The sequence below is a fragment of the Taudactylus pleione genome, unplaced genomic scaffold (genome assembly GCF_031769625.1).
Source record: "Taudactylus pleione unplaced genomic scaffold, aTauple2 ptg000006l, whole genome shotgun sequence".
In the NCBI taxonomy this organism is placed as follows: Eukaryota; Metazoa; Chordata; class Amphibia; order Anura; family Myobatrachidae; genus Taudactylus; species Taudactylus pleione.
Window position 1 is genome coordinate 14,890,993 of NW_028284409.1, and position 14,644 is coordinate 14,905,636.

Genomic DNA, 14,644 nt, shown 5'->3' on the forward strand with positions numbered 1-14,644 from the left:
ACTCCAACCACATTATCCCCCATGGTATCCCTGTGGATACCTATGGAACTATGGAAAAATGCAGTAAAAAATGTACACACTATATTTGTACATAAATGTTATTGTTAGTTGTATAAGTAAAGGAAAAATATTCTAAGGGTTATTACTGCAATAACTGATTAAAGTTGTAATTAATTCCTCCATGTTACAACACAACATTATGAAAAGGCAAAATGGATAAACAACTTTCTTTGGTTATAACTATGCCTAAAAGGCAAAGCTGATTATTATTATTAATCAGAAGCAAATTCCCTTATACACAATTTCATTCTAAGAGGATATACAGGTTGAGTCAACCATATCCACAATGCTTGGGACCAGAATTATTTTGACTATCGGAATATTCTATATTTGGGAATATTTGCATAATGTAATATCTTAGCAATGGGACGCAAACCTAAACATAGAATACTTATGGATGTGCAGGCTCGGTTCTACTCGGTTCCGTTCGTTTTTTTTTACCGAATCTTATTGGCTATCCAAAACTCGTGACAGCTGAAACCCAAAAAGATTTGGGGAAAAAAAACGAACGGAACCGAGTAGAACAGAGCCTGCACATCCCTAGAATACATGTATGTTTCATATACACCTTATACACACAGCCTTGCAGGTAATTTTATACAATAATTTCAATAATTTTGTGGCTCAAACAAAGTTTGTGTACATACATGAAATTCATTTATGTTTCATATACACCTTATGGAGCATACACACGGTCAGATTTTTCAGATGAACGATTGAACGATTTTACCAAAGTTTTGAACGATTGAACGATTTTTGACTGCATTAAAATGAATGGAATCGTCCAAGTCTGACTGCAAACACATCAGATGTCAGATATCATTATCTGACAAACGGGAACGCGCATCGTTCATCGTCCATTGTTCAGGCATGTCAGATATGTCAGATTTTCCTTCAGATATGAACGACTGAACGATTTTTAAATCGCTATCGTTCAGATCTGAAGGAAAAATCTGACCGTGTGTATGCACCATAAGACACACAGCCTGAAGGTAGTTGTATGCAATATTTTTTAATAATGCTGTGCCTTAAACAAAGTTTGCGTAAGCATCAAAAAGCAAAGGTTTCACTATCTCAGTCATGCTAAAAAAAAATAATCCATATTTCGATATATTTGGATATGGGAGACTCAGCCTGTAATACGGACTTTCTGGAAAGCATCATACAGGAATTTGAGCTATTGCATAAGCCTAAATAAAAAAAATGCTAATCAAGATAACACTAAAGCAATAAGGTTACTCTCCGAATTTCAAAGTAGTATAGAAGTACTGAATCCATTATTAAAAACCATTGGGGTAATTAATAAATGTAAAAGCCAGAAACATGAAATCACAGCAAAGCAGTAGAAACAAATACTGTAAAGACATTCCATATTTCTAATACTATCTGGTAACAGTCAATATATGCCAAACCATATGCCAAAGGATTTCATGATATGACATTGTCTTCCTTGACATATACAACTGTATAGTATGATATATTAATGGTGATCTGTTTGTGTATTTAATTGTAGTGATTCCAATATATTTTGAATGCTTGCTTATATTATTACACCTGAAACACAGGTTACAAATACAAATGAATCCTACAGCTGTATGCAGGTGGAAGCATTCAGCAAACAAACCATCTGTAACGAATCATGCATCTTCTTGCAGTGAATAGAAAAATGTATTGATGAAACGTCAACATGGTCACAATGTCGACAATATATTTTTTTTTTTTTAGGTAAACCTAAAAGGTAGTGATGACCATTGATGGCCTGTTGAAACATTAGTAGAGAGCCATCTATGACTGGGGCTGCGCATGTGCAAACTAACAATATTGGGCCGGCGCCACTGATAACATTGGACTACCGCCTCAGATGGGAAGGAAAAAAAAAATGCAAAAATAAAAAATTCAAAAAAATAAACCACTTTCAATCAGCTATCGACATTTCTACCCCATAACATTCCACATTCTGATGACATGACGACTCATGCACTATAGTGAGTCCTTTACCCCAAAATTACAGTGGAGGACACCCTCACAAAATGATGGGGCCCCGATGGAAGAGCTCTGCAACCAATGATGGCTGAGAGACACTGCAACAATAGTATCCAGCTGTTTTACACTGTGGCCAATAGGATCCTGCCCTGTCCCCCTCCAATAGCCGGCCAAAATGTAATCTGCTGAGTAAGGCTGCCCCCTTCCCAGTTCGCGGGGAGGAGCAGCCGCTGCACAGCAGCAGCCAGAGGCTGTGGATCCAAGAAAGAAGGGACACAAAGAGCGAACACCCAGGGGAGAGAAGCAGCAGGCAGTGGAGACTAGCATATTTAAAGTCTGTTGTTCTTTGGGCTCTCCAGCTGTTGTGAAACCGGTTAGCAGATCCCATCTCAGTTTTTACTGCTAACTTCTTCTTAACAATGGAAAACCTCCCAATGTTGTTTTATAGGTTATTTAGATTTTTTCCCCAACTACTGTGTAATCTTATAAATCAGCTGTTTGAAATTGTGGCATAAATAAATCCGGCACTGCCCAGAGCACTCAAATTAAATAAAAAAAATCACTATACTAGGTGATGAAGAATTTATTGATGTGTATGGCATGTAATGGTGTTACTGACTGTAAATGAAAAATGAATGTTGTGGAATTACAGGCCACAGAATTCATGCCAACCAATCACAACCGGAGGAGTAGCGTGGAACCTTGGCGACCGGAGAAAGTGCATGTCGTAGTGCCCCCTCCCTGTACTGAACTGTGCCAGTGGGGTATGTCCAGCTTGCGGGGGAATACTGAAGTGAAGAGAAACACAGCAAATAGTGGCAGTATCACGCTGGGCGTTGAGGTCCCACTGGGGGAATAGAATGCTTCGGTGATGCACTGACATTAAGGAGTAGCTGCTTTGGCAATGCTTTATGTATAGCACCTAGGATCTGACTTTTATCTCATTTGAATCATTGTTATTAGTCAATAGAGGAGATTGTATTATATATTCTGATCATGTAACTTAAATTGGCAGAATACATGTGCTAGAGTGAGATTCCACAGGGTGCACAGCTTATTACTGCAATTACTGCCCCAAGCAGCTGTCACTGAAGTGGGAACACCTATGGGAAGCTCCCTTCACAAATATACATTGCACCTACAGTATATTAATGTGAGTACAACTAACCATGTTCTGTCTACCACCATTATTATTATTTTAGGTATGCTAATACAGTATTTTTTAAAAGACCTTTCACATAGCACTTTGTGATCATGCCTAGGAACACCTCATTACTTTAAAAGCAAAGTAGTGACTTTTTTTAAACTCATACCTGCCAATAAGAAAAGGAGGAGAGGGGTGGTAACAGAAGCCAATAAGAAAGGAGAGAGGAGGGACAAAGTTGATCAGAGAGGGGTGGTAACAGAAGCCAATAAGAAAGGAGAGAGGAGGGACAAAGTTGATCAGAGAGGGGTGGTAACAGAAGCCAATAAGAAAGGAGAGAGGAGGGACAAAGTTGATCAGAGAGGGGTGGTGACAGAAGCCAATAAGAAAGGAGAGAGGAGGGACAAAGTTGATCAGAGAGGGGTGGTAACAGAAGCCAATAAGAAAGGAGAGAGGAGGGACAAAGTTGATCAGAGAGGGGTGGTAACAGAAGCCAATAAGAAAGGAGAGAGGAGGGACAAAGTTGATCAGAGAGGGGTGGTGACAGAAGCCAATAAGATAGGAGAGGGGAGGGACAAAGTTGATCAGAGAGGGGTGGTGACAGAAGCCAATAAGAAAGGAGAGAGGAGGGACAAAGTTGATCAGAAAGGGGTGGTGACAGAAGCCAATAAGATAGGAGAGGGGAGGGACAAAGTTGATCAGAGAGGGGTGGTGACAGAAACCAATAAGAAAGGAGAGAGGAGGGACAAAGTTGATCAGAAAGGGGTGGTGACAGAAGCCAATAAGATAGGAGAGTGGAGGGACAAAGTCGATCCCATGGTAGATAGGGGAGGGAATTAAAGAGGTGAGCAGTGAATGTAACCACTCTGACAGGAAAGGGGAGGTGACAGAAGACGATCACAGTGGAGGGAGGCCTGGAGGGGAGACAATCTGGGCAGCTTGAGGGAGCATGAAATGTAGAAACAGATCTCAGATACGTAAGTTATTTAGGATATAGAGCAAACAAACCGAGATAAAACTACCAGGCGGCCGTCATACTGTGCAGCGTCCCATGAATTCCGGAAACCTGAATGGCGCCCTCTGTCCATTTTGGCGCCCAGAGCTCATGCTCCACTGGAACCACCCTCGCTACTCCCCTGATCATAACCTATTACTTTCTGGTTGAGGAAAATTAAATGACAATACTAACAATTCCCTATCACCATTTTTGCTTTTCTGGAGACATTTTTTTTATTTGCATTTGTTATCTTGTTTCACTACACACAAATGCAAAATAAGTTAATTTAATTATCTAGTCTGCAGCATTGATGCAGATACAGAACCTGATTTTATCAATGTTAAATATCCGATTAAAAAAAAAAAATTCAATTAGCAGAGTTTAAAAAGGGCAGTGAAAATTTCAGTAGGATGGATTATTTACACCATATAGCTGGGTCACAGCACTAGAACGGCAAGTATTTTTATATGGACAGCCACAATATCTACATACCAGATTAGCAGGGGGGGCAGTAACTGGCTTATCCTCAACACGTCCGTTTAATTTAGCACCTCGAACACCGTCAGCTGGTGGCTTTTCAACCTATGGAGATATGAAGGTCATGTACTTCTGTACCTTTAAAAAAATATAACTATTTTGGTGGTAGGGGAGGGATCACAGGTCAAGATTGAAGCATTATATGGAATTGTATGTTAACCTGTATACAAACATTACTGTAACAAACTTGTAGAACATGACACTTTGCTTACAGATGGTGTCAATTAAAGACAAGGTCACCAAATGTCCATTTCTCCATCCTCTAGTGGCAGTATAAAGGACAAACCTGTGAAACTTCTGGATGTTTCTCCAAGTCCTCAGCTTCTTGTTCTGTTACACATGATGCAAATGCTTCGAACTGGCTAAAGTCTGCAAAATTTGGTTGCTCTGGTATTTGCTGAGGAGATGTACTAGGCAGAGATAAAATACCTTCAGATTCCACTGAGCGGTGCGTGTGGGAGCCTGAAGTCTGAAACGTACAAGAATAAGCACATAGTGAAATATAGGACAATGCACTCAGCAGAACACCGTCATATATCCCTGCCACAGAGAACCACTTTAATTGGTTAATTTAATTAGTAGGCTATATATTTTCCTTTAAGGTTTTTTTTTGTTTATTTTAAATCTGTTTACTTAACGGCAAAAATGAACATGTACATCATGCATCTCAAGAATATAATAAAATACAGTACAATCTTTGAATAGTAGTCTGCATTGCTTCTTCATATGAGAAATATGAAAGTTGCTGTTACTAGTATTTTCTCTTTTTTGGTCAATGATTACATATATACAAAAATACAATTGTACAAAAGAAATATAAAAAAAACAGAAAACATGAGCTGAAATCTGTACAACTGTAAACAGATTACTAAAGTGTGGGGAATGGGAGAGAGAATCCCTTAATAACATGATAAAAATAGTTACAATAAATCCCACAAAACAGGTAGAAATTAAGTACATTAAGTGCATACACTGTAAGTGCAAGTAAGAAACTTGCAATATCGAAACAATACTTACATGCAATATGTATAAAAATTTAAGAGAAAATACAATTCCTTAGAATATAGCAATATATTTCAAGAAAATTAGTGTTATAGTAAGAACTTACCTTTATTAACTCTCTTTCTTCAAAGTCCATAGGGTCCACAGGGAGACCGTGGGGTGTAAGTGGTGGTTGCGTACCGGGCATCACACATTTAAAGCTTTCAGCTCCCAGGATGCACTGGTCCAACCACCTATACCCCGTCCCAAGCCAGAGGCACCTCAGTTTGTGACAAGCGAAAGGCCAGAGGAGGAGGCAAAGAGAGAAGGAAGACTGGTACACACAAGAATCACACTTTCACGTAGAAGGAGATGGGAAACCGGTGACCAGAAACATAGCCCATATGAAGCCAGGTGTGTCAGGGCGGGTGCCCTGTGGCCCCTATGGACTTCGAAGAAAGAGTTAAAGGTAAGTTTTACCATAACTCATTTTCTACTTCAGGGTCCATAGAGCTCCACAGGGATACCTTGGGTATGTCCCAAAGCAGTCATTCAAGGGTGGGGACGCTCCTGTGCTGAGAGGAGAATCCGGCGCCCAAATGAAGCATCCTGAGAGGCAAATGTATCAAAGGCACAGAACCTCAGAAAGGTATGGACAGAGGACCATGTGGCCGCCTTACAAAGCTGTTCAGCTGAGGCGTCACGGCGAGCTGCCCACGAAGGACCCACAGAGCGAGTAGAATGAGCAGTAACAGTAGACGGTACCAGAAGGCCTGCCTGTTAACCTGTGAGACAGTACCGGAAAGCCTGCGTGTAAACCTGTGAGACAGTCATGCGAAGCCATCTAGCCAATGTCTGTTTGTTGGCTGGCCATCCCTTCTTGTGAAATCCATAGAGCACAAATAAGGAGTCTGATCTCCGAAGGGAAATGGTACTTTCCACGAATATCCTGAGGGCATGGACCACATCTAAGGAGGCCTCACCTGCAGATAGGTCTGGTGATTGAAAGGCCGGGACTACAATTTCCTCATTAATTTGGAAACTAGTAACAACTTTTGGAAGAAAACTAGGGCGAGTCCGAAGCACAGTCCTGTCCTGATGGAATATCAGAAATGGGGAATGATAGGAGAGCGCCCGTAAATCTGACACCCTTCTGGAGGACGCCATTGCCAGAAAAAAAAAAAAAAAAAAAAGTCTTCGCTGTGAGCCACTTGAGGTCCACAGATTCCAGAGGTTCTAACAGAGGACCCTGGAGGGCACGAAGAACTACTGAAAAATCCCATGGAGCCACTGGAGGGACAAAGGAAGGTTGTATACTGAGGACATCCTGGAGGAAGGTGTGGACATCCAGTAGTGGAGCAAGTCTACACTGGAACCAAATGGATAGAGCAGAGACATGCACTTTCAGTGAGGCCAGGAGGAGTCCAAGGTCCAATCCAGCTTGAAGAAAGATCAGGACTCTGGAAATCCTAAACACTTGAGGGTCGTAGCTTCTGGTACGATACTATTGGAAATAAGTATGCCACACTCTGTGGTAGATCTGAGCAGAGGCTGGCTTATGCGCTCTGAGCATAGTTTTGACCACAGGGCTAGAAGGTGACCCTCGGCCCATGTCAGATTGTGTGACACTTCTGTCATTGCTGCCTGACTTTGAGTGCCTCCTTGATGGTTGATGTACAGTCCAACAATGCCACAACAGTGGTTTACATGTACAGGTTTTCCCTGATGTATGTCCTGGGCCAGTATGAGAGCCCTGGAAGGAGTGTTGACCGGTCACTGCGCCCCAGAGACTGGTATCCATTGTTAGGAGTACCCAGTCTGGGATCCAAAAGGGGCAACCCTTGGTTAGATGAAATGTCTGTAGCCACCAAGATAAGGACAGACCCACCTCTGGAGAGAGCATCATAGTCTGAGCTTTGATCCGATGGGGTAACTCGTTCCACCTGGCAAGGATCAGCCTTTACAAAAGGCATGGAGTGGAACTGAGTATACTCCCTTGTGTCGAAGGTGGACACCATAGATCCCAGAACCTGCATTGCTGAGTGGACAGACACTCGGCGACTGTGGAGGAATCTGCGCAATCGTAGTTGAAGTGTGGAGATCTTGTCTGATGTCAGAAAGATTCTTTGATCCTGAGAATCCAGCAGGGCTCCCAGATGAATCACTCTTTGTGAAGGATTCGGGGAGGACTCTTTTCAGTTGATAAACAACCGTGCTTGTGAAGGAAAGCATTGGTTAGCTGCAGATGGCGGTGAAGCACCTCTGGGAATCCTGCAAAGGGCAGGAGATCAACCAGATATGGTAGCAGTCGGACACCCTGATCACGCAGGTGGGCCAGCATGATAGCCATAATGTTGGTAAACACCCATGGAGCTGTGGATAGTCCAAAGGGCAGAGCCTGAAATTGGAAGTGTTGCTGTAGTATAGCCCTAGTGGAAGCCCACTGCCTAGGAAAGGACTGACCTTTAGGCTTTCCTTGAGGACAAAAAGAACTTCAAAGATGTAGTCCGAGGCTTTGCAGTAGTAGTTGCTGAAGGCAGAAATGCAGTTTTTGATGCTGCCAATATGGTTCCAAATTTGTTAAGGTCAGGGCCAAACAAGATCTCCCCATTGTAGGGTAACACTTGTAGGCCTTTCTTGGAAACCGCATCTGCCTTCCATGAGCGTAGCCACAGGGTACGGCGGGCAGACACTGCCGTGGCCGAGACACTGGAGGTCAGGAAACTGGCATCCAATGTCGCTTCTCCAATATAGGAAGCTGCATCTCATATGTGACATCTGATCCCTAGAAGCATCTGATGGAAAAGAGTCTTCAAGGGCGTTAGCCCAGGTCTCTATAGCTTTAGCCACCCATGCAAAATCCATGGTTGGACGAGTAACAGCCCCTGAAAGAGTATATCAATTTAAGGCAAGATTCAACCTTTCTATGGTAAGGTCCTTCAAATAGGATACTGTAGGGAAAGGCAACGTAGCGCTTTTTATTAAATGTGTAACAAGTGAATCCACAGCAGGGGGAGTCTCCCATTTTGAACAATGAGCCGCAGGAAATGGATAACAGGTGGTCAGATGTTTTTGGAGCTGAAACCTCTTACCAGGCATCTGCCAGGCTGCAGCCATGTGTTCAGCTAATTGATCCAATAGAGGGAATTCAGCTTAAGCCACTTTGTCGTTTAAACAGTGGGTGCTTTGATTTAGGGGCTGGCTTGTCATCTTCTATGAGTAAGATCAGTAAGGCTGCAAAGACGTAGGCTGCATTAGATTCAAAGTGTTAGATTATAAGTGTAATTACAATTTAATAACTAAGACACAGTTACGCTGGAGATCTTATTAGCCATATGCACACCATGCAAAGACTGATCTGACTTCTACCTTTCTCTGGATTTCAGGTAATCTGCTACTACAGTCCTCATCAGATGCTGTTACCTTGATTGCTATTGCACAGCTTTAAAGATTTTACTCTAGGTAAATTATCACTACTGCTATATTAGGAGCAATTTCTATAGAGGAAGTTAGGAATATTTTGTGAATCTGTGATGGTCCACTGCCTTCTCACAAACTGTTTATCTTAGACTTTATTGCATCCCAATTTAGTGTGTTGAGCACTGGGGGTGGGGTCCCAATCAGTGAGCACACAGACACATTTGAAACTTTAGTTATTAGTGATCAGTAAGGCTGCAAAGACGTAGGCTGCATTAGATTCAAAGTGTTAGTTATTAAATTGTAATTACACTTATAATCTAAGACGCAGTTGCGCTGGAGTTAAGCTGGAGGAAAACTGAGGGAAAACGTCCTCAAAGCCAGAACACCTTCTGACCGACATCAAGCAAGATATTTATGTGAGTTTCCAAATTCACCATCTGTCGTTGTATGAATACCTAGGACTCTCCTTGCTGCACTCACTGCTTGGACATTGCAAGTACCCCCCTATCTGTGTGCTGCTCCTATTGATTGATCTTTGTTCATAAAATTTCTGTACATTGTAATTTTTCCCCTCATACTACAAAAAAAAAATCTCGTATGTATTGCCTTTTTCCTTTGCGTCACATATGTTCACCTTAATCACTCTTTTAATAACTAATTCCTGCACCCACTACTCACACACCTCTTTAAATATCACTTTTGTAGCTGCACTAATACATTAGCAGCACTGTTCTTTTACCTGTATTTCTGAACATTTAACTCCAGTTTTCATCTCACTTATTACCTTGTCCACAGCATGAACACGCTTACTTCAAACACCCCCCTTATTCAGTGCCCACACAATCCTCTGCTTTATCCATCCCTATCCTCCCCCTCTTGTCTCCTCCACTTGTTATTCCCCCTTTTTTCTCTCATCACTCTGCCTTCCAACCCTCTGCTTCTTTCCCCCGCCTTTCCTGTTCCTCCACTCTCAACCACCTCCCTCCCTCCATGGTCTTGTTACCCCACCACTAAGGCCTATGCCCTCCTGGTTCTGCCTGTCACCTCCAGGGCTGCTAAGAGAAATTCTGGGCCCAGGCACAACAACCACCTGTGGGACCACAACATGTTGGGCATGGCTGCACCCATTTGTGGATGGGTCTAGCATGTGAGATGCACCCACTGATAGGAGTATGGCATAGCACCCAGCAGCTGGGATTAAAGTAGTCACTACTGTATTAGGATGGCGGGACAGTCCCATAATAGCTGCATTTTTATCTGGATGTACTGTATTTAGATGCTACAATGTAACACAATAATTAAGGTGCTACAACTTTATTTTGTACCTCTCTCATGTAAATAACACAATCAAAATCTATTTGTTGACATAGAGATAGATGAATGAAGGACTTAATTTTGACATATCAGGTCATCTTATACACACACATTCCGCAGCACACACATCCTAACCCACTGCTCCATGCTCCTTCCTCACTATCTACCCCATCTGTGTCACCCCTGTCTGTCTGTCCCTCCCCTTTAGAATGTAAGCTCTCACGAGCAGGGCCCTCATCCCTCATGTGCTTCTCCCTCCCCTACTTATAGTATAATTTACTCCTAACTCCCCACAACAGCACCTAACACTTGGTTGCTCATGTCCTGCTGCTTGTGTTATGCAGCTATGTCTATAAACCATGTCCTTGTCCTGCCTTGTATTGTACGGCTAATAACCGTTTTTCTCGTGTGCTCATTTATGTACTGTGTAAGGCGCTGCGGAACCTTTGTGGCGCCATATAAATAAAGGATAATAATAATAAGATGGATCTGACAGCTTGTACCAAGGCAGGATTATTAACTTGAGACTGACTCTCGTCCTTCCCCGGAGAGGAGTCTGCGTTAGAGAGATCAGCATTTTCTGCCTCCTCAGATGACACTTCTGAGAGCTGCGTGGACTGTGAATATAACACAGGACGCTTGGAAGGCTTACTAGGTAGGGGCTTCTCACCTGGCAACATAGTTTGAAAGGCTGTAAAGGTAGCCACCAGATTCTGTACCGAGCTACAGAGAACGTCTACCCATGGAGGGAGCACAGAAAGTACCTGTATTGCTTGTACCTGTTGTGACAACCCCAAAGTGGGAATTACGGCCTGTTGGGAATTACAGTCAGTACCGCTAAGCGGTCCGCAATAGTAGCCAGCACCTGAGAAATGGAAGCCCAGAGGGCTCTTGTGCAGGTGCTGGGTGGTCTGATGGGCCTAGCACATAACCCATCTTGTATCAAATCATCCTCACCTAAGCCTGTAGCACATAATTTGCATGATAGCAGTATGAGAGCAGATGCTTGCTTGCTACTCTAGCCTTTGCTAGACATAGCTGTAGAGTAGTATAGCACACAATATGGCACTGGGTATAATACAACCACCGGTTATGTACAGCTATGGCCAACAGTTTTGAGAATGACACAAGTATTGGTTTTCACAAAGTTTGCTGCTTCAATGTTTTTAGAACTTTTTGTCAGATGTTACTATGGTATAATGAAGTAGAATTACAAGCATTTCATACGTGTCAAAGGCTTTTATTGACAATTACATTAAGTTTATGCATAGTCAATATTTGCAGTGTTGACCCTTCTTTTTCAAGACCTCTGCAATTCGCACTGGCATAATGTCAATCAAATTCTGGGCCACATACTGACTGATGGCCGCTCATTCTTACCTAATCAATGCTTGGAGTTTGTCAAAATTTGTAGGTTTTTGTTTGTCCACCCGCTGCTTGAGGATTGACCACAAGTTCTCAATGGGATTAAGGTCTGGGGAGTTACCTGACCATGGACCCAAAATTTAGATGTTTTGTTCCCCGAGCCACTTCGTTATCACTTTTGCCTTATGGCATGGTTGTTCATCATGCTGGAAAAGGCATTATTCGTCACCAAACTGTTCTTGGATGGTTGGGAGAAGTTGCTCTTGGAGGATGTTTTGGTACAATTTTCTGGTACAATTTTTTATTCATGGCTGTGTTCTTTGGCAAAATTGTGAGTGATCCCACTCCCTCGACTGAGAAGCAACCCCACACAATTATGGGCCAAACAAGATAACCCCTGAATAAGGCAGAGACTCCAAAGCCTTTTTAGAGTCTGCATCTGCTTTCCATGAGCGGAGCCAAACAATACGGCGGGCTACTACAGAAGTGGTAGATGCCTTGGAGGCTAGGAGGGCAGTATCCATAGCTGCTTCACCCAAATAGGAGGCTGCATCTCTAATGTGAGATATGTAGAACAGCTGTTCCCTCGAAGTAGGGAACAGCAATTGCTCAAAGGCTGTAGAGGTATCCGCCAGACTCTGCACTGAGGTAGAAAATATGTCTACCCATGGGGGAGGCAAAGGATTTGCAGGGAGTACCTGCTGTGGCCATCCCATAGGGGGAGCTACCACAGGGATCGTTAGATGGTTTGCAATTTAAATTTTTGCCAGCACCTGTAAAAAAGTAGCCCAGGGTGGGTCCTGAGGAGAGGACACTGGGGCTGATGGGCTCGAGACAGTATAACACGATGCACAAAGACCATCCTGAATGAGGTCCTCTGAAATTAAGTCTGCTGAGCAGGACTTACTAGACACCAGAGTGGAAGGAGCAGGCTGCTTATCAGTCCTGCCTCTGCCAGACATAGCTGCAAGAATAATTTAACACACAATCCGGCAAAGTGAAGTGAGCAACCCAGCTGTATGTATAATATGGAACAGTGTAGTGCGCAACAGCGATATATTGTATGTGATAGCCCTCACAAATATATGGAGATGTGAGGTACAATGAACCCCCTTATACCTTTAATATGCCAGGGTTATAGTATAAGAAAGGCATAAGCTGACAGTCATATGAAAAATAAAACAGACAGCAGCACTAGCATAAGTCACATACAATGCAAAATATAATATGAGATATGGTAAGAACTTACCCTTGTTATCTCTATTTCTACGAAGTCCATAGGGTTCCACAGGATACCTTGGGTATAGGTGATGACGTCAGTCTTCAGGCACCACAGAGTTAAAGTTTTCAGCCTCCCAGGATGCATCTGGGTCCCTCTCCTATACCCCGCCCCCGGGCCAAGGCATCTCAGTTACGTCACAAGCCATAGGCCGGAGGAGGAGAAGAAAGAGAGAGAAGAAAAAAATCTGGACACTCACAAGAATCACATTCTCACCATAGGGAGACGGAAAAAACGGTGACCAGAATAAAGCCCATCTGCAGTACAGGTGTGACAGGGCGGGAGTCCTGTGGAACCCTATGGACTTCGTAGAAATAGAGATAACAAGGGTAAGTTCTTACCATATCTCATATTTTCTACTTCAGGGTCCATAGGGTATCCACAGGATACCTTGGGGATGTCCCAAAGCAGTATCCTTTAAGGGTGGGGACGCTCCTGTGCTGAGAGGAGAATCCGCCGCCCGAAGGAAGCATCCTGAGAGGCAAAGATGTCAAAAGCGTAATACCTCACAAAGGTATTGACAGAAGACTACGTAGCAGCCTTGCAAATCTGAACTGCAGAGGCACCACGTCTAGCTGCAAACGAAGGACCCACAGACCTAGACGAATGAGCCCTCACCAAGGAGGGAACTGGAAGACCTTCATGAAGATAAGCTTCTGAAATTGCCATACGAATCCAGCCTGCCAAAGTCTACTTTGAAGCAGGCCAACCCTTTTTACGGAAGCCATAGAGGACAAACAAGGCGTCCGACTTCCTAAAAGAAGAAGTGCGATCAACATAAATTCTCAATGCCCGCACAACATCCCAAGTGGCGTCACCCACTGAAAGTCCAGGTGAATTGAAAGCCGGCACAACAATTTCTTCATTGATGTGAAAACTGGATACCACTTCGGGAAGGAATCCCGGACGAGTGCGAAGCACCGCTCTATTCCTATGAAAATTCAGAAAAGGGGGTCTACAAGAGAGAACCCCTAAATCCGACATCCGTCTGGCCGAGGCAATGGCCAGAAGGAATATGGTTTCAGCTGTAAGCCATTTAAAGTCCACTGAGTCCAGTGGTTCAAACGGCGGTCCCTAGAGAACTCTCAGGACCACAGCCCAATTCCAAGGCGCCACCGGTGGAACAAAAGGTGGCTGAATGCGAAGAACACCTCGCATAAAGGTGTGCACATCAGAGAGCGCAGCAATCCTACGATGAAACCAGACTGACAGGGCAGACACCTGCACTTTCAGAGAAGCCAGGCGAAGCTGAATCCAGTCCAGCCTGTAGGAAAGCCAACACCCTAGACAGGCGGAACTCCCTAAGGGAATAACCTCTAGGTCTACATCACCGGAAGAAAGTATGCCACACACGATGGTAGATTCTTGCCGAGGAAGGTTTACAAGCTCTTAGTATGGTTTGCACCACGGAGCTAGAAAAACCCTCTGGACCTTAGCATGACCGTTTCAACAGCCACACCGAGTCAGGTCCGGGTGAAGACAAGGACCCTATGACAGCAGATTCGGTCGTAATGGTAACCTCAGAGGAACGTCTACTGACAGACTCTGGAGGTCGGAGAACCAG

The 14,644-nt window shown here is 43.5% G+C and overlaps 1 protein-coding gene across 6 annotated transcripts in view; it reads right to left on the reverse strand.

Annotated features, from left to right (window-relative positions):
• REPS1 (RALBP1 associated Eps domain containing 1) overlaps positions 1–14,644 on the reverse strand; it is a 116,922-nt gene that overhangs the window by 16,420 nt on the left and 85,858 nt on the right. For all 6 annotated transcript variants that reach the window (XM_088454028.1, XM_088453959.1, XM_088453850.1 and 3 more), the window contains 2 exons: positions 5,008–5,190; positions 4,677–4,766 (listed from right to left, as the gene is read on the reverse strand). In XM_088454028.1, coding sequence (XP_088310154.1) covers positions 4,677–4,766; positions 5,008–5,190 — 273 coding nt within the window. The remainder of the gene's footprint in view (positions 1–4,676; positions 4,767–5,007; positions 5,191–14,644) is intronic.